Here is a 19458-nt window from a genome sequence, read left to right as displayed (position 1 = left end):
ACGAGTGTGGTAACGACGGCAACGAAGAAGAAGTAAACCCGCGATATGAAAGGAAGCGCCGTGTGGTGTTATTTAAGAGAAGAATGTAGCTGATTTAAACATGTATTATTTTTGAATGTTTGTTTAGCAATATCTGTGGCATGATGCGCGTATGTACATGTTCTCGTGCGACGTTATGACACGATAAAACCCTTTAAATGTACTCACACAAGCTAGTTCGTCGTTTTTGAAGAAAGTCTAAAAAAATGGAGGAAAGTGTGATGGAGTCGGACCCTGTAGAAATGTCGGGGCCTGGACCACATCAGGGGGTGGCTGATGCGTGGGAAACTGTCACGGCAGCTTTGGTGAGTGGGCTGTAGGGCTGGAACTTTACTAACGCACAACATGACGTGACCCATTCAAGAAAATAACCCACGATTTAATGTCTTGTGCAACACAGTAGAAGATTTGGTTTTAATTCTTCACGTGTTATACTAATGTTTTTGTCTTCTGTATGCTGTTTCTACTGCTTATATATCAATTTTTGTTCTAGCTGCTCACATGTCTTTATCTGAAAGTGTTGGTTATTGTCATTCAAATGAGACTGAGGTCAAGTGTGAGCACTAACTGTGTTTTGTTCCCGTTCAGGTTTCTCCTGGCAACTCCCTGTCAGAACAGAGCCTGTCAGACTCTCTCAGCCTTCTGTGCAGTCAGGGTCTGGGCCAGCTGCTAGGAGACTGGCTGCTGGAGACTCTACAGATGCGTCTGTCGTCCTTTGTGGTTCCTGAGTTCTGGTCTGGACTCAAACAGCCGGAGAATGAGCTGGAGGAGAGGGACAGGATCTGGGTTTTACTTTTTGCCTTCAGGACTCTGCTGGAACGACTGGAACCTTTCCTGGGCAAGTATACAAACCTAAAGACTTTCCTTTTCTCTTTTAGTTGCAGCATTCAAACATCTTCTCTCCCTCCTCCTTCCAGGTGGCTTGGATAGGCTTAGGATGTGGCAAGATGAGGGGCGTGGTGGTCTATGTGTCCCAGGAGCCAAGGTCCTTCAGGAACGGGCCTTCACTGTCATCAGGGCCCTCCTTCTCTTCTCTCCGTCCCCAGTCCTCCAGGAGCGAGTCCTAGAGTTTTACAGCAGAACCCTCTCTGTCTACATGCACCAGGAGGGAGGTGATGAGGATGGACCTGAGGTCCCTGAGGTTCCTGAAGGAGGTGTCTGTCTGGGCTGTGGGGTCCCAACACATCATTGCTGGTGTCAGGAGGCTCTGAAACAACTGCAGGAACTCAGCCACATACTGTGAGTAAATTTAGAAAGAGGGACCTTACCTACAGGTCTTGTCTGCCTTTTCTGTCATTGAACCACACAGAGTGGTAGTAGGTGCTGTAGTGATACATTTGTGTTTATTTAATACGTGCTTGAGTTTCAGATTGCATTAAATTAATTATATCGCTGTTTCTGTGTGGTTGTAGATCGAAGCTGCAATTACTGGAATGGGTCAGCTCTGAAGCAGTTACCTCCATACTTCATAAGCTTATAGAGCAGCGGATGGAGCAGCATTGCCGTGGCGAGTATGAGCGCTCCTTCCTGCTGGAGTTCCAGGAGGTAAAACCTTTGCTTGTCTCTCCATCAGCAAGTCTTTTGTTTCCTGGGCTGTTCATTTAGATACGTTTGTTTGTGCAGTGGTTGGAGCTGGTGTTGGGCTGGCTCAGTAAAGTGTTTGCCAGTGAGGCAGATGGAGCTACTTCTGCCGCAGAAGTTTCAATGACTCTAAGTGCACCCAGTGGTCTCAGCTCCCAGGCCGGCCAGCCTGCCAGCTCCATCCTGAAGCAGTGGAGATGCTACATGCATCAGTTCTTCTGCAGGATCTATGTCAACATGAGGATTGAAGAGCTCTTCAGCATCATCAGAGGTAAGAAAGACAACATAGACTTCTCTGTAGTCTCAGACATTCACAAGGCAAAGTCCCAGCTCTTCACTCAAATGCTATTTTGTCACATATTTCTGTATTTTTAAAGCAGACTTTGCTTGACCTATTCTGTGCTTTCTTCTTTTCCCCCGTTTCAGATTTCCCAGAATCTAAAGCTGCTATTGAGGATCTGAAGTTTTGCCTGGAACGAACTAACCAGCGACAGCAGCTCCTCACGTCGCTTAAGTCTGCTTTCGAGAGCCGTCTGCTGCATCCTGGTAAGTTTCTGTTTCCTCGCCTGTTCAGAACAATGTGTAGATTCAAGTTTTTTAGTTAAATGCATATTAATTCTCTGTCTGTATCTGCAGGTGTTCACACTTCTGATATTCTTACCGTTTACATCTCGGCCATCAAAGCTCTCAGAGAGCTTGACCCCTCAATGGTCATTCTGCAGGTCGCCTGCCAGCCCATCCGCAAGTACCTCAGGTGAGGGAAGTTAGGCACAGGTTTATTGCATGTGTCATTATTCAAACAAGGATGAGCAACATGGTGTCATGGTGGAGATTTGAAATGCTGTAATCAGGCTTTAAGTGTAACTGCTGCTGTCTAAAGCTCCTGTGGTGTGTTCCAGGACCCGTGAGGACACAGTGAGACAGATAGTCGCTGGTCTAACTGGAGATGCAGAGGGCTGCACTGACCTGGCCTCAGAGCTGTCCAGAGGAGACCCAGTGACTTTGGAGATGCAGGACAGTGATGAAGAAGGCAACAACCCTGAGGACTGGACTCCAGACCCAACAGATGCTGTGCCTGGTCAGTGAATTCATCGTGTGTTCCACTGACCTGCTGTACTGCACACTGTTCTTGGATTTGACCCAGATGTTTCTTCTCCACATTTGACAGATAAAATGGGTTCAAAGCGTCGTTCGTCAGACATCATCAGCCTGCTGGTCAGCATCTACGGAAGTAAGGACATCTTTATCGATGAGTACAGAGCAGTCCTGGCTGACAGGCTGCTACACCAACTCAACTACAACACTGCCAGGTACAGCAACCTGAAACGTTTTTATGATGTACAGTAGTTTGAATCTTGCATTTACAGTAGCTTGGAAATTACAGTCTAAAGTTAAAAAGGTTTAACTTGAGATTTAGCACTTTTAAATTAAGTCTTCTGCAGACTGTTCATGTGCTACAAATTTTGGTTTTGTCACGTCTTTTGTCATTTTCAGGGAAATTCGTAATGTTGAGCTGCTGAAGCTGAGATTTGGAGAGTCTCACATGCATTATTGTGAAGTCATGCTGAAGGTGAACACATAGTTTTGATCTCATGTGGAAATTCAATTATTATTATCAGTTTTAGAAAGCTGGGTTTAAAGTCTGTCTGTATTCACAGGACATGGCAGACTCTCGCAGAATCAACAGCAACATCCGTGAGGAGGAGTCAAGGCTGAGTGATGAGGAGCAGCCACCACTGTCCCTGTCAGCCATCATCTTGTCGTCCGAGTTCTGGCCTCCGCTGAAGGAGGAGAAGCTGGAGCTCCCACCTCTCATCTGCCAAGCCATGGAGGCCTACACACACCGCTACGAGAAGCTCAAGGTGGAGTCCAGCTGCTGTATTAAGGATTGCAGTACCTTCTGTTTGTGTTCGATTTACCTTCTAAAGAGTTTAGGTGAAGTTTTCATGTTGACCGTCTTCTGTGTCTCAGGCAATGAGGACATTGAGCTGGAAGCCTCATCTGGGCTCAGTCACTTTGGATGTGGAGCTGGAGGACCGCGTTCTCACCAACCTCACTGTCTCACCCATCCACGCTGCCATCATCTTACACTTCCAGGAAAAAAGTAAAAGAAACATTTTTCATTTCTTTCATTTTCATTAAATTAACATTGGAAATGACAAATGTGTTTGCAACTCCTAATATGTCTGTTCCAGTAGTGACCATTTTGAGCAATGGAATTTTCATCAGGTGAGTTGAAGTGGGTTAAAGTGTTTCCCTCTTTGTCCTCCATCAGGCTCTTGGACACTGGAGGAACTGAGTGGGAAGCTGGGTGCACCAAAGGAGCTGGTGCACAGGAAGCTGGCTCTGTGGCAGCAGCATGGTGTACTGAGGGAGGAAGCAGGAGGCCGCTACTATGTGGTGGAAACGGGTTCGTCTAAAGAGAAGCTGGAGAGAGGCATGATGCTGATCGACAGTGACGAGGAAAGGGACTCTAACACCACCACCCAGTCTGAGCAGAGGGAGGAAAAGCTGCAGGTGTGCACTGATTTTTTTTTTTTTCTTGTATCGTACCCTAAATCATTTTCACAGCCACTTCACTCCAACAGGCTATGACTGGCCAAATATAATGGCAAAAACAATGCATAATCTGACTGTGCAGACATAATCAGTTCCTCATAAAGACAGACATATTACTAGACACACTGCAAACATGAAAAGTGACCAATAACACCTGATCTGTCTCTGCAGCTGTTCTGGGCTTACATCCAGGCCATGCTCACCAACCTGGACAGCATGACGCTGGACCGCATACACTCCATGCTACGGATGTTCGTGGCCACGGGACCTGTTGTCACGGAGATGGATGTCAACGAGCTTGAGGCCTTCCTGCAGAAGAAAGTCAGGGAGCACCAGCTGATGGTGTCTGCAGGTGTCTACAGACTCCCCAAATCGAACTGACGAAGAGACTGTACACTCAAGTACTGGGTTTCCAGGATTTTACTTGAACATACTGCTTATGGGATTAACAGTGAAAGAGCCAACATCGGCTTCAGTAAAAGCAAGTTTATCTATCATCTATATTTCAGCATGTGACATAAATGCAGCACGACTTCTCAAATCTGAAAGGTTTGTTTTTCAAAAATAAAAGCACTTCTGGACAGTGTTGATGCAGCAGCCAAGAAATTATGTTGTAAATGTTAATGAACACTCACTTGTATTAAAAAGCTCTTAAATTTCTTGTTTAAAATGTTTCGACTACAGACACAATTTTACTATTTTCATATTTGTAGCTACAGCCCAATCACAACATTTCCCCAATGCTGCTCTTTTCACTGCAGCCAGACACTTACCGTATGTTGAGACTATTTTAAGGACTTAGTTTGCCTCCGGATCTATATGGTAAAACTCATTATCTTCCTACTGGTACAGTGCGAGTGCCATAGGCCATACATCAACTGTTGTTGCATCTGGAGAACACGATCACTGGATTTATTGCTTTATTTTGATTTTGACACATTGTCAAGGCAACAGATTTACATTAAAAGACAAACATTTTGGACTCGTACTGTGGAGTTTAAACTTACTGTAATCTGATATTACTAGCGTCACTTAGACTAAAAGCATACAGCTGTCTGCACTCAACACACCTGTTAAGGTTATAATTTAGTAACAAGTTCCCTTTCAGTGGTTAAATCCTTTTTCAGTATTAAGAAAGGCAAAAAACAGGTAATAGTGGGTCGAGAGCAAAGTTAAAGGACCATACTGGTGTTCTTCAACAAAAAGTTAATGGAACACACAAACGGTAACTTCGGACAGTGAGAGCAGCTCTTAACATCTGCTTGGTGCCAGTGAACTGTCTCATACACGTTTTGCCTCAGGAAGGAATTGAACCAAGTATTGTGTCTAAATTTGACAGAAGGAAAAAACAGACACAGATTTGTCTGGATCGTGGTGCAGGTGTGGAAGGTCATAAGGTCATTATTCTGATTTCTACGGATGCCTTGGAGTGCCAGTGGGAGATTCTTTTATGACCCAAATAAACAGCTGCTTGGTGGGAAACGCTTCAGGAAGCAGAGATGATGTCACCTAGTTGTGATGCATTCGCTGCACATAACTGATTTTGAAAGGACTGCAGCTGCTGCACCTGCCACGATGCTGAGGCGCAGCCTGGGTGTGATTATTCTGCTACATTTTTGGTTGACAGAGCAGCTGCAGCAGTCCCTAAACTATTTGAACCTGCAGGACTTCTATAACAGACGTGTTACTAACATCCTACAAAAGTTCAACAACACAGGAACTTCCAATACTGCAGCCACAGTCACGGCTACGCGTGAGAAGTGACGCATAGAGCTTGGCCTCTCATTGATATCTGATATCACTGTGTAGTTTTTCTGGAGCCATGCTGAGATATAGCCTCCAAGTTGAGACTCCACATAGAGCTTAGCAAAAATGTGAAATACTGCACCATGGGTTAAAAAAAAACAACAACACCAGAATGATCCTTTAAATCATGTGGCTTCCGGGCTGCTACATGCAGTCAGTGCTGGCAGACTGTCCATCCCTCATCCTCCATTCCAGTAACAACCATCAGTGTGTCGCTGTAACTTTGCACAGTAAATAATGATCCACACCGTTTATAACATTCATATTAACAAAGACTTCTCTCCTAAGGCACAGTGCTCCCTTTGCTTTTGTGTGCGCTTTGGCATCTCAGCAGCATTTCTTCCCTCTCTTCCTGCGGTCTCGGTCCCTCTGGGCGTTGATGTTGACGGTGTCCCTCTCCCGCTCGCGTTCCCTCTCGGCTCTGTTCTGGCTCTGCTTCTTGGCCCGGAGAACCATGCGAGTGAAGGCCATGAACATCTGAGCAGAGCAACAAAACAACTGAAGATCAGAATTTGCAATGTTTGGCTCCTTAACACTGAAACACACACACATACCTTAAACTACACATTTATAAAATGTCCCAATACATAGTTAGTAAATTTTACAGAAGAAGTATTTTAGTATTCACATAAAGTTTAGGTTTACCTCTTCTACATTTATGTTCTCTTTGGCACTGGTTTCAAAGACACGAACACCCACTGACTCCCCAAAATTCACAGCATCCTGGGTATCCACCTGTTTTCTGGCAGGGTCATCATTCTTGTTTCCCACTGAAGAAAAAACAGAGAAAACAAACGTAAAGTCCAAGAAACAGGACATTTTAATGACTACAACAGCTTGAGGTTGAGATTATTTAAGTGTTGGTGATTGAACAGGAGGGTTACGTGCAGTGTGACAGGAAGAAAGTGTAGTCTATCTGCACGATCAGTTCAAACTGTGATCTAGAAACTGGACATTTAATTGAAAACATGTGTTGCCCAGTTTGTGGCTCAAGCTTCTTTACTGAACATGAGCAACGTTGTTCTTTCTGTGTACCTACCAAGGATCTTGCAGACGGTGTCGCAGTTTTGTGAGATCTCATTTAACCACCTCTTGACATTCACAAACGACTCTGGATTTGTCACGTCATAAACGATAATGACGCCGTGGGTGTTTCTGTAATACCTGAGGAATCACAGACAAAACAGGACTAAGGCCTACAGGCAGGGTGGAGCTTTACATTCGATCAGACACGAGCAGAGGCTTTAGAGGTTACGTTGAGGTGATGGTTCTGAATCTCTCCTGGCCCGCCGTGTCCCAGATCTGCAGCTTCACTCGCTCCCCATCGAGGTCCACTGTTCGGATCTTAAAATCCACACCAATGGTGGTGATGTAGCTGCCTGCAGAGGACGAATCAGAAGAACGCAGACGTGCTGTGATATCTGCATACTGCGGTGATAGTTATCATGTGGAGCGTTTTGGTCACTGATGCATGTGGAACCTTGAAAATCATCTTTCTGATCAATCATCGACCACATGTATTTAAAGTTTACATTTTTTGGGTGTAATTCAGATTCTATTGATTCACCCAGCAAAAATGCACCCCCCACCCCCCGGAGCTGCTGACATGTTAGGACAGCTCTGATAAGCCCTGCAGATAAGATGATGTGACACGATAACATGCCTGCACTTCTCCTAAAAAAAAAAAAAAAAAGTGTCTTGATGTGTTAACTCACCAGAGAACGAGTTGTCTGCAAAGCGGAGCAGGAGGCTGCTTTTCCCCACATCTGAGAAGGAGACCAGATCAGATCAGACAAGCAAATAACCTATCTGAATAAAACCAGTTTGTCTAAGGTTCACTCCCGGAAGAGACTTGGCTCTGTCAGTGACTGCCTCCTTCCAGTAAAACAAAGGGAGGAGGCAAAATAACAAAAGTGAAACAAAGCAAGACATTTGGGTAAAAGTTGAAGTCACGCTGATTTAAAAACTCTGATTATCACATCCTGACTCTGCTGAGAGAAGCAGACCACTTGTTGTGGTGGTGCTACAAATATATGGAATATTTGCAAAACATAATGTTTTGTTGTCTTGCAATGATTTTTTTTCCAGGAAATAAAAGAAGCAGCATCTGTCAGCGTGCAGGATGAGCCAAGGCACGCTGGAACACATTCATAATTTGAATAGCTTGTTAAAGCCAATACGAGGTAAGCACAGGAGGGAACTCACTAGTTTCCTGAACCCATGTCGCTCCAAACATGCACCTTCACAATGCAATCTAATCTAAAATAATTTCCTGCAGGAAAGTGAGTCGGCAAGGCCTGCAGTAGACCTAAAATACAGGTCCTAAAGCTAGCGAGCCGGTACGTCCCACAGAAACATGCACCTCTGCAGAAGAATTTAAGCTATGACGAGTCTTCTATTCTCCATCTTGTGACCTGTGTATATACGGAGCCATGTGTTTTTTTTTTTTTAATGCTGCCACTATAACTATCTTTGATAAATATTAGCATTGGTAACTGCAGAATGTGAATCAAATGATAGGAAAAGAAGTAGTAAACCTGGGACTCCTGCTATGTATTGATATGTATTAAAGGTTAATTCTGGATTTAACCCCATCCATGTGTCTCTGTGGCTCCATGGTTCATGCTAACTTTTTTCCTCCACCTCTCTTACAAAGATTCAGGAAACTGAGCCACATTAACAGTAAACATGCCATGTAGAATTAACCCTTTAGAGTCTAAGAGTCCACAAGCATCGTGCTTAGACTGCAGGTGAATTTTAAATGTAGTCAAAATGTACTAACTGGAGTCTCCAATGATGAGCAGCTTAAAAAGGTGATTGTAGTCTTTCCCTGCCATTTGGATGGCCTTTTAAGAGATTTCCCAGTCAAAGCAGTTTCATAGAAGGAGGTGATCGTCCTTCTCTGCACATGCAGTGTTCGCGTTCCACCTCAGAGCGGCACAGACGTCTGTTCAAAAATCACTGGCATTATCCTGCTGCCAGAATGAGAACATTTCCAGTTGAACGTCCACAGTTTTGACGTTTTTTTTTTTTGGCTTCAAACCAGACAGTTTCAGTTCAGATGTTCACATCATTCTCTTTGGTTTCAAAGTGAAACCACGTCAGCCAGCAGAATGCGTGGTATTTCTTGTGAGTGCTGTATTTGTGATTCATACTTAACAGCCAAGACAGGCTGCGTGGTTCCACCTTAGTTCCAGTTCCACCCAGTTCCAAACCTTACAGGGGATTTCCGACTTGTTCGCAGTGGTGTCAGGGCTGCACAGATACTCCTTCTTTAGGATGCATCCTGAGTGACCAGTCTTCACATCACCGAGGCTCCGGCACAGAGCGATCTGTTGCTGCGCTGATCATAAATCCAGTTATTTCCCCTCAATTCTTCTGCAGCTTACTCATATCTCCAGAAAAAAGCCAGAAACTGAGATCTTCCTCTTTTTCACTGTGGTTCCATGAGCTGAGGTTCAATCCCTTTATTTCACTTCAGTTCCTCAGCCGGTTTCATTACATGTGGACGGCTCTCACTTCTTTAGGATGCAAAGGCTCTGAACAGAAGACAGAGAAAATGTTACACACGTTTATAATGTAGGTATTGGTTCATCTGTGCAACCTGTGCTCTTCCTCACCTCCCTCCCTGCTCCTCAAACAGCAGCTGAGTCACTAAATTTAACTTCCTCATCCTGCTTCATCCACCCCCAACTGAGCTGGGATAGCAACACAGCTCCCTGACACTCACACTGTCTGGCTGTTACGGCCTTTTTTTAAAAACTGTCTGACATTGATTCGTTAAGTTAAAGCAGTGCTAGGCTGTCACAGTTTTCCATGAAAACAGGAAAGGCTGGGACCTTGCTAATGCCAGCTAATCTGGCCCCACTTCGGTATGTGTCTTGTCCGTGAGCGGCTACGAATCCCCGATTTAAAAAACATTCATTTAATATTTCTTTTATAAAGACACCAAAAATCAATTAAACATTAAATCTCTACACTCTCCTAGGTCTCGTGTTCGTTATCTACAATTCGGCTAACATTAAGTGTGCAGTGATTTATACTAAATAAACATTGCCTTTGAGTTTCGGTTTGTTTGAGCTACGGAGCGTTTGAGTTAGAAAATCTGGTTAAACCGAAGCGACACACAGTTTAGACCACACAAAACCTCAGCTTGTGTTTGTGAAGATAAAAACCCGATGCGACCTGTAAACCTCCAGATCTGTTTATCCAGTCTTGAGTGCGGGGTGTCTGGGCCTGAACCTGGCCTTTCCAAGACGTCGCTAAACTTCTCACTCCTCTGACAAACTCTTGAATCAGCCACGGTGTGAATAAAAATAATAAAAAACACACACTTACTGTGGTTATCCGGTAGCCTCGGTGCTCGGTCGGTGGGCCATGTTTCCAGGCGCTCGGTAAAGCTAGTTTTGTAGAATCCGCTGGATCAACGCTCCGGTCGGACTGTGCCCTCCTCGCCGGCCACACCTGACTGTCTGCAGCTGATGACCCACTCTCATCATCTGATGGCGCATTCACGTCATGTGGGAAAAACCTGCACCGCTGTGTCCACTATGAGGACCAGGCCTGAAACTGCAGCTTCTTCCCCAAGGATAAATGTGTTGGTGCTGCAGTGAAAATAAGTTTTCTTGTGGGAAAGTCTCAATTGTATATTCTTCATTTATGACTTCTTCTATTTATGGACAAGATCTGCAGACAAGAACCGCATCTGAGAGTTTTTTCTGTAGGTATAGTCAGCAGCATTGAGTTAAATATTTAGCTTTCCAGCAACTAAATAACAAATCTTATTCTCAGGGTCAAGCTTTAAACAAAAGCATTTTGAATCACACATCTGAGATTTGTGTGAGAGGTAACTATACACGGACGTTGCCATTCTAGTTTCATTATTGCAAAACCCAGCATGCTGTGTCCAGTCACAGTTAACATTGAGTAAGATTTCTGACCACACCAATCATTCTCAGAAAAGAAGTCCAGTTTGTTCACACATAAAACCACACACACGAAATGTACAATTACCTTTTATTGTCATTAATCATCTTCAACAAAGAAATGAACCACGTTTTAGATTTCAGCTCACATTAAATGGAAATCACATCTGATATATGATAATAACCAAAATACGGACAGCCCATATCTACAGGTAGAAAGCAACAAGCGTTACAAGTAACACTTAACATCGTTAGAATTACGTTTACTTAACTGTGAATGTTTCTTATTCTGCTCATAAAAAGAAATGTACAAGCCAGCCTCTGGGTCGTGCCGCTTAAAAAACACACACACATTACTGTAGGACAGTGTGTGTCCCCTTTGACACAGAGCGACTGACGGCTGGCTCTCAGGTCCATGTTTGTAGTCCAGTTTAAAGAACAGAGGAAGAAGTGCCTGAGTCATGTGCTCATTTCCTTTGTCTGCTGCTTGATGAGCGGCTTGGCGACTGTCTGCTGCCGCTCCTACGAAGATGGAAAAGACAGAAATCAGCATTTCTATAAGTGCATAGATACTTTTATTTTCCGCCATATTTGTAGCAATTTCAATATACTCAAGTGGGTAAAATGTCTTAACAAAACAACAGCCCGTGCATGCACTACACAGGAACACACAGGAGGCTCAATTACTGCTGAACGACCCACGTGGCGTTGTTGTTTTGATCAGTTTTTTATTCACTGTAATGATGACCAGCAGTTCAAGGCTACAGACCTGCTGCTGTTTGAGGACGGCGCTGCTCTCATGTGTCTGGGTGGAGAATAACTGAGTGAGCGTGAATCTCTCAGCGAGTCAGCTGGCACCCGGCGTGGTCTGGCAGGGCTGTGTGGAAAACACAAAAGTCTTAAAACTACTGCACTGCAGGGGGCTCTGTAGGTTGCTGCAGAACAGTCAGGCACTACCATACCATTGAGTCTTAATTACAAGCTGATAATTTCACACTGAACGGGCTGAGACTGTCCAAATACTCATGGTCTGTGTGTGATATGAAGTGTTCTTCTGTACTTACCTCTTTTTCTTTGTTTCCTTTTCATCATCAGATGAGGAGGATGGAGAAGAACTTTTAGCTTTTGCTGATTTACTATGAAAAAAAATATAATTAGAGTTAAAAACAACGTAGTTTTAGCCTAAACATGTAACTAGCTCAATTTTTTAACAGAAAAAAAACAGGACACGCTTTTAGCTTATTGCTGTCTCCTGCATACCCTTTTCCTTGTTCCACTTCAGAGTCAGAGCTGTCTGAAGACGAGCCGGAAGATGAAGAAGAAGAAGAGGAGGAGGACGACGACGATGACGAAGAAGAGCTGGAGCTGCTGCTCCTGCTGGCTTTCTTGTTTCCATTCGTTTCCTTTCCGTTCAGAGTGCTGTCATTTCTGAGCATTTGGTGAGGCGACTGAGGGGCTTCAGGTAATGACTGCTTCCTGCTTGGACCCCTTGACGACTGTTTGGTGTCGGGCTGCCTGCCAGGGGGAGACCTTCTGGTGTTCACATCAGATCGACGGGAGTCCGACTGCAATTCTCTCCCACCTGACGGCGGAGCATGTGATGAGTCTTTAGAAGGGCCCTGTGACGAGGAGGAGTGACTCTTCCTCTGTCTGTCATCTTTCTTCTGGTCATTTTGATCTGCCCTCCTGTCTCTCTCCATCAGTGCTTTTGTGTCTTTTTTCTCTCGAGGTGGAGAAGGTGACCGTGAAGATGAAGAGGCGGAACTAGAGGAAGATGAAGAGGAGGACCTCTGGGGCTGGGGAACATCTTTTGGTTGCACCGGTTGCTTTTCTCTGTCTTGTACTTGCCCTCCTTCCCACTGTCTGGTCCTCTCACGTTCCCTTTCCCTCCCTCTTTCTCTAGAGAGGGACCGACTAGTCCTCCTTCGTCGCTGTGGAGAGGGAGATCGGTGGGACCTGGGAGAGAAAAAACTCATGGATCATTTTCTCATAAGCATTAAGATGAATAAGTCATTGAAGAACCTGATCGTAATGATGAACTGATACATAGTAATGCAGTCTTACCTGGTAGGAGGGCTTCGCCTTCTAAGATTTCTGGATCCCGACCTGCATCCTCTCCTAGGACTTCTGGATTTAGACCTGCTGCGTCTTCTTGGACTTCTGGATCTAGACCTGCTGCGTCTTCTTGGACTTCTGGACCTGCTCTTCCTTAATTTCTCCCGTTCTCTGTCCCTTTCCCGATCCCTCTGTCTCTCTCTATCCCGGTCTGACCAGGCTGGAGGAGAAGCTCTTCTGGGCCGAGATGGGGGTTCCTGATACTGCCTTGGTGGAGTGCGCCGGGCTGGGGAATTTGTGGAGTTCTTCTGGGGTGGGGAGCGTGACCTCCTGGCTGTGGAGCTAGACCTTCTAGTCCTTCTGGTACCATCTCTGTCCTTCCCCCTCTCCTTTTCCCCAACTTTCACCTCTGCTCTCCCCTTCTCAGCATCAGTCTGGGACGGAGAATATCTGTTGCCGCCTCTGTTATCCGCTTTGCTGGGTGGGGGCGGGGATGGACTACGACTGTCCATCTGTGTGGGACTATAGCGGGCTTGAGGTTTGGCCTGGTAATTCTCTGCAGGAGCTCTGCGAGATGTTCTCTCTTTCTCTTGTTTGTCTCTACCAACATCTTGTTCTTTCTGGGATCGTCTTGGTCCGTCACCCTCTGAAGCGGAGGCTGAGCTTTCCTGTCTACCATTGGCTAAATACCTCTGAACTGCTGCCCCAATAGCAGACGGTGCGCTTTTTGCCGGGCTGTTCCTTTCCTTTGCTGCTGATCCAGCATTCTTTGCCTTGCCCTCATCTTCAGAGGATGAGGAAGAAGAGGAGGATGAGGAGGAAGAGGATGATGAGGAGCTGTCACTGTCACTGCTGCTACTGCTGCCACTGCTGCTACTGCTATTACTGCTGCTGCTGCTGCTCTCTCTTCTTTTCTCAGCCGGTTTTGCTTTGTCACGGGGGTTCTCCTTCTCTCTCTGAGGGCTTCGAACTTTCTCCTGCCTCTCACTTGCTTTTTCGCTTCTGCCCCTCTCTGCGGGCCTCAATCCATCTTGTTTACTTTCTGCAGGTGGCCGGACTGCCTCATCTCTCTTTCTACCACCTTCTCGGCCTTGCTCTCGGCCTTGGTTATTCGGCTTACTCAGATTTCTGTCCCTGTCCGTTTCTCTGCTTCTCTCATTCTCCTTTTCTCTTTGGCGTCCGTTGGCCACCGGTGAGCGAGAGGGAGGAGAAGGAGAGTCACGGGATGCATGTCCATCCCTTCTCCTGACAGTTTTTTGATTGCAGGGAGATGGCTCTCTTTCATTTCTTTTAGCATCGTTTTTCCTGTTGTCATTTGCCGCTCTTGAATACTGATCTCTTTCAGTCTGTCGCTCCTTCTCACCACTCCTCTCTCTCCTGGACCTCTCCTTCTCAGGGGGAGGTGAAGGGGATGAGGAGTCATGTCTCACCCTTTTGTCCTGTTTATCTTCCTTTTCCCGCCTAGCTTCAATGATCCTTTCCCTTCTAGTCTCCTGTTTAGGAGGAGGAGAGGGAGAAGGGGATGAGGAGGAGTCATGTCTGGGCCTCTGAGAAATACTCTCCTTTCCTTTGTCCCTCTCCTCTCTACTCCTTGAACGTCTCCTTTTGTCTACTTCTCTGCTCCTTGAATGCCTTCCTTTCTCCATATCCCGACTCCTTGATCTCCTTCCCTTCTCTGTTTCTTTACTTCTGGAGCGTCTTCCTCTCTCCCTCTCCTTTTCTTTGCTTCTTGAACGCCTCAATCTTACCCTATCATTTTCTATGCTCCTTGAACGCCTCCTTTTCTCCATCTCTATGCTCCTTGAACGCCTCCTCTTCTCCATTTCTACGCTCCTTGAACGCCTCCTTTTCTCCTTTTCTTTTATCTCTCTGCTCCTGGATCGCCTTCCCTTCTCGCTCTCCTTTTGTTTGCTTCTGGAACGTCTTCCTTTTTCTCTCTCCAAGGTTTTTGCTGTTTGTGGTGGAGGAGAAGGGGACGAAGAATCATGTCTCCTCTTGGTGGAGGTCTTCTCCACCTCGCTCGGTCGCTGTTTTTCTCTATCAAGATTGACCCTCTAAGACACACAATGAAATACAACGGAGTTAATTTATGGTAAGATGCATTTTTTGTAAATAAAGGACTAAAGTACTTGACAAGAACTGGATAAATGTAGTCTTAAGCTTACCCCATGACCTCCCTGACGTTGTGGGCTGTGTTCTTCGTAGCCTCGCCAATTTCTGTCTGGTGATCTCCCCTTTCTACGATCTTCTACATTTCTTATATTTTGGTCCTGTTTATGTGATCTCAGTGGCGGTGGAGATTGGCTGTTGGTAAGTAATAGGAAAAATGTAAAAAAAAATATTCTGATACATTTAATGTCTGGATAGGAGGACTTGTTTTGTCCAAAAGGCTAAAGGCCTGTACTGCAGTACAACGTTGACACAACTGCACTTTTACAATACTACTGAACAGCTCTTCTTTCATCTCATACCTGTGGGCAGAGCTGGAAGAGACACTCCTGTGTCGCGCTGCTTTTATTTTTGGAGGACTTTCGCTCTTTTTTGTCTTCTTCTTTGACACTTTCTGCTTCTCATCTGAGGAACTGAGGAAAGAAAGTTGCACAAGAGATTGTTCATAAACTTCTCTTACTTTACACAAAACTACTCTCAGACAACAGACAACAACCCAAAACACGGCTGATTCTTTTTTGCTTCTCTGCTAAAAAGTCCAATTTACAATAAAAATATTTACCTTTCTTCTTCTTCCTCTGACACCTCACTGAAAACAAAACATCCTTTATTAATTACCGCCTATGTAAAATCAGCAGGTAACCTCTAAAATGACTAATGGCTATTAATGGTGAAATACCGTTTCTTTTTCTTCTTTTTTTCTTTCTTCTTTTTCTCTCTACGAGGGGAAGGTGAGGGACTTTCTGAGCTGCTTTGAAAAGGGAAACAGAAAAAAAAATCAATTAAATCCTTAAGACCAGTTCATATTCCTTTCTATTTCAAACAAATTATCCTCACCTGTCCCTATTCTTGTTCTTCTTTTTCTTCTTTCTGGTGCGCTTTTTTGGAGGAGAATCTGAATCATCTGAATCGTCCACTAACCTGAATGAGAAAGAGGAACACATTTGAGTCAAAAACAGAAACAACAAGAATGTAACATGGTACATATTTCACTATAGTGAGCATTTATAGAGGCAGTTACTACAGAGGCACAAAAACTCTCATGCACTTATGTACTGTGGGTGTGTTCTATGCTTGACTGCTCACGTGTATTTCTGCTGCAGCTTCTCCCTCTCCAGGCGTTCCTGCTCTCTCTTCTCTTTCTCCTTCTCCTTGCGATCAGCGTGAAAAGATGATCCATCCACATAGTCGCTGGATATACCAAAGGCAGCACGGAGACGGTCGTTCTTCTGCTGATTGGCTGCAGCCAGGGCATGAGTCTCTGTCACGCTGGCAGGATACAGAACCGCAAAGGTTTTCTATTACCAACACTGCAGTGGTGCAGTATAAGATGTTTAATACTACTTATTTAATATGTCATACATTGTTTAATGTTTCCGGTATTCTAAAATGAAAGATAACTCAGACCCTCAAGGAAACTACAAGGAACAATACCATGAAAAAAACAACTGGGAAATTAAAGCTGCAAGCAGCATTGCGGGTCCTCGCACACCTTGCGATCCGCAGGGCCATCGCTGTCTCCTCTCCTATGCTCTCCTCTCATTTCCAGAGACGTACAACAAACACATGTTTACAACAGAAATTTCCTGCTACCAGTAGGCGACGCTGTGACGGGTTTCAATCAAGCGGCAACCTTCGGGGCTCAAAGTTGAAGCCCATGCGGAAGTGTCAAAACTTGTAATTCTGTAATTATGGGCGTTGCCGCTTGAGTGACAGACAGTTGACGTATCACAACATGAGTTTCCTGCTTCCACGATCGCCCGCCCCCTTAAACCCTGCTCGTGCTCCCCCTTTTTGTCCATATTTAGAGTTTTGGCGGACGTGACGCTGCCAACATGGCGGCGGTCATCAACGTCCTGGAACCTCCCACCGAGCCTCAGAACGGCTCTTCAGAAACAAACGGGTGACGTCACGGAAGCTCTGTCCATAGTTTTTACTGTCAATGGTTTCAATAGGGCTCTCGCACGTTTGTGCTCAGGCCCTAATAACTATATCCTCAATATTTTAATTAGGAACACTGGGTGCAATTGACATTAACATTGACATTTATTAATTTTTTTTTTTTTTTTTTTAAAGAGGACGATGACCCAAAATAAAATGCACTTGTCGCACGATTGTGGTTTGTTTGCTTGTGTGTTCCTTACGCAGGTCTCTCAGTGGTGGGACGAGCTGGCTCTTGCTTCTCCTGTAGCATCAAGCGGAAACTGTTCACCTTCTCTTCAATCTCCTCAGCAGAATACCTGTGCATGCAGACAAACAAAACTGTTAAACAATGTACCAAAATCAGTGTGATGGTGGCCTGGAAAACCTCCAGCTTCAGCAATTATTTCTTACCCTTGTTCCTCCATCATGTCTTGAAGTTCGGCACATTTCACCTCCAGCTGTCTCTTCCGTTGGTGCTCCAGGATGTCAGCATTGGGTTGCCTGTTGAGCTGACTCTCCAGCCTCTCACGTTCCTTCTCATCCATATCACCACCACGCTCATCACGGGGCCTTTTGACCCGCAGGCTCGACAGGTTTCGTTGTACATAGCCATTGGTGCCACTCCCTCGCGGAGTCGTCAGGCCAATCCCATTGTACATGGCTCTACAAACATAAAACAAAGCTGCAGTAATCAGTTCAGCACACAATACACTCTGGTACTGAAAACAAAGGTAAAAATAAAATATAAAATCTGTCAATTTCCCAAGCCTCATATCACAGTAGTTTCAGGGTGCAAGTCATTTTTGTCCATGAAGCTCAGATGAAATAAGGTGTCCATGAATGTCTATATTTGGTAATATGGGGTAATAAATATAGCTCTTTTATGTTTCCTTGACAGTATCAAAATGGAGGTTAGTGTAGCAGTCCAAGGGAGAATTGAAACATCACTAATACACTTATACAGGCATGCATTTTAGAAATGTGGCTGCTGTTTTTAGAATTTCAATCTAAGGCAGATATTTTACAAATTCTTGAGTATGTCTACAGGAGATGTTTCTTTAAAAAAGCTTTTAATACAAGTTTCTATAGTTTAACACTGTGCCATTTTAGACCTTTTGGAAGACGAGATGTACAATCATAAAATGGCAGACAAATAAAATGCTTCTGGCTGTCCACCACAGATCTGCTTGTGTTTTAGATATACAAATATAACTGTATATATTCGGCGGGGAAAAAACACATAAGCAGGAATGCAGTTTCGTGAACTCAGTACAACACAGACATCTGCAATTCAGGCGGCATTTTGTTGACAAGATTGGTTTTAAGTGTGGGACGTGTTTCCTGCAAGGTAACGCAGTTACTGGAAGGCTTGTAACAAATTGGGTCGAACTGTGTGTCCCTCTTCTTATCTAACCACATATGATTAGTAATATGCCAAGAATATATGTAAATAACATTGATTTTGTCGCACATTTACACGTGCGCCAGTATAGGCCTGTTGCTACAACATAGCAATTTTTGATGACTAAGGCTAAGTAAACGATAAAATATTGTAAGGGCAAACACGTTGTTAACAACAAGTATAGCAGTCACACTCTAAAATGTAGTTGAATTATTAACGGTTAAATTTAACGCTATACATATCTAAAGGCCCGACCACATTTATACGCAGCGAACTATTCCTATGTAAGCTAGCAAGCTAACTTAAGTATTTGTTACGTACCAATTTTTGTTTCTCCGGGATCGAAGAGAACACGGTGTCGGTAAACACTAGTGAGATTTACCGAAACCCAAGATCAGATGCCCCTTTCGCACTCCTTATAATAATCACACCTTGGTAAATGTAAAAACTGAAGCAACGCTGCTAGCACTGTTAGCTTTCAGCTAGCTTGTCTGGTCTTCACACTAAGACGAGATCAGAGCCATAGAGATGAAAGCCAAATGATGTCATACGCACGGTTTACGTCTGAACTGTGATATGTTCATGTACTGAAGGTAATGTGGTACATTTTAATTTTTATCATAAAAATCTAACGTTTAAAGTTTGTTGTAGACATTTCATATTTTTTCAGTTTGCAACAAAATCAAACATAAAAATAAAAAAAACTTCGAGCTGCATCAAGCAGCATCAATTTGTTGTTATTATCAAAAATCAGTCAGAAAAAAATAGAGAATTGACTAAAATGTACGTTAAAAATTGTTTTGGTATTTTTTCAGGTACATTGCCAAATATTGTGGTTATTAATATTTAGTTTGATTGCCGTTGCTAGGCAATATTTAAAACATATTTAAAACACAATATTATTGCTTTGTAGCGACATAACTACATTTCCCAGAATACCACTAGCTGCGGTGACGCAAATTTTGTGTGAGATAAAAACATCCTGCGTCTGTTCGACCG

General features: G+C 44.2%; 3 protein-coding genes across 4 annotated transcripts; 1 reads left to right on the top strand and 2 right to left on the bottom strand.

Annotated features, from left to right (window-relative positions):
- Position 1: 1 nt before the first annotated feature.
- anapc2 (anaphase promoting complex subunit 2) lies at positions 2-5080 on the top strand. Its single transcript, XM_028412287.1, has 14 exons — positions 2-344; positions 628-877; positions 957-1278; positions 1452-1584; positions 1663-1891; positions 2047-2166; positions 2257-2374; positions 2520-2698; positions 2789-2930; positions 3115-3190; positions 3279-3482; positions 3592-3724; positions 3896-4137; positions 4351-5080. The coding sequence occupies exons 1-14, from the start codon at positions 246-248 to the stop codon at positions 4558-4560; spliced, it is 2457 nt and encodes an 818-aa protein (XP_028268088.1). The 5' UTR covers positions 2-245; the 3' UTR covers positions 4561-5080.
- Positions 5081-5082: 2 nt separating this feature from the next.
- Positions 5083-10477, bottom strand: LOC114440113 (ras-related protein Rab-35). Its single transcript, XM_028412406.1, has 7 exons — positions 10324-10477; positions 8768-9524; positions 7701-7751; positions 7241-7364; positions 7025-7149; positions 6631-6755; positions 5083-6462 (listed from the first exon to the last, which is right to left on the bottom strand). Exons 2-7 carry the CDS (start codon positions 8820-8822, stop codon positions 6313-6315), a joined length of 630 nt encoding a protein of 209 aa, XP_028268207.1. The 5' UTR covers positions 8823-9524; positions 10324-10477; the 3' UTR covers positions 5083-6312.
- A 507-nt stretch (positions 10478-10984) lies between these two features.
- srrm2 (serine/arginine repetitive matrix 2) lies at positions 10985-19003 on the bottom strand. Of its 2 annotated transcripts, none has more exons than XM_028412259.1 (14): positions 18781-19003; positions 17469-17720; positions 17279-17374; positions 16221-16403; positions 15972-16055; positions 15814-15885; positions 15697-15723; positions 15437-15547; positions 15131-15269; positions 12975-15019; positions 12171-12866; positions 11975-12046; positions 11680-11787; positions 10985-11432 (listed from the first exon to the last, which is right to left on the bottom strand). In XM_028412259.1, the coding sequence occupies exons 2-14, from the start codon at positions 17714-17716 to the stop codon at positions 11378-11380; spliced, it is 3936 nt and encodes a 1311-aa protein (XP_028268060.1). In that variant the 5' UTR covers positions 17717-17720; positions 18781-19003; the 3' UTR covers positions 10985-11377. The 2 variants fall into 2 exon arrangements, with proteins under 2 accessions (XP_028268060.1, XP_028268061.1); XM_028412260.1 differs by having other exon boundaries at positions 15814-15882.
- Positions 19004-19458: the final 455 nt, after the last annotated feature.

This window comes from Parambassis ranga, chromosome 8, assembly GCF_900634625.1.
Source record: "Parambassis ranga chromosome 8, fParRan2.1, whole genome shotgun sequence".
Taxonomy (NCBI): domain Eukaryota; kingdom Metazoa; phylum Chordata; class Actinopteri; family Ambassidae; genus Parambassis; species Parambassis ranga.
Note: the sequence above shows the minus strand (reverse complement) of the source record. Positions and strands in the feature narration are given on the sequence as shown.

Coding starts and splice junctions, on each gene's coding strand:
- anapc2 (XM_028412287.1), top strand. CDS start 246: ATGGAGGAAAGTGTGATGGAGTCGGACCCTGTAGAAATGTCGGGGCCT. Junction 2,167..2,256: donor GAGCCGTCTGCTGCATCCTG/GTAAGTTTCTGT, acceptor CTGTATCTGCAG/GTGTTCACACTTCTGATATT. Junction 4,138..4,350: donor AGAGGGAGGAAAAGCTGCAG/GTGTGCACTGAT, acceptor CTGTCTCTGCAG/CTGTTCTGGGCTTACATCCA.
- LOC114440113 (XM_028412406.1), bottom strand. CDS start 8,822: ATGGCAGGGAAAGACTACAATCACCTTTTTAAGCTGCTCATCATTGGA. Junction 6,756..7,024: donor CACCGTCTGCAAGATCCTTG/GTAGGTACACAG, acceptor TTTTTTCTTCAG/TGGGAAACAAGAATGATGAC. Junction 6,463..6,630: donor AGAACATAAATGTAGAAGAG/GTAAACCTAAAC, acceptor TGCTCTGCTCAG/ATGTTCATGGCCTTCACTCG.
- srrm2 (XM_028412259.1), bottom strand. CDS start 17,716: ATGTACAATGGGATTGGCCTGACGACTCCGCGAGGGAGTGGCACCAAT. Junction 15,886..15,971: donor AAGAACAAGAATAGGGACAG/GTGAGGATAATT, acceptor CCCTTTTCAAAG/CAGCTCAGAAAGTCCCTCAC. Junction 11,433..11,679: donor CCGTCCTCAAACAGCAGCAG/GTCTGTAGCCTT, acceptor CCATCTTCGTAG/GAGCGGCAGCAGACAGTCGC.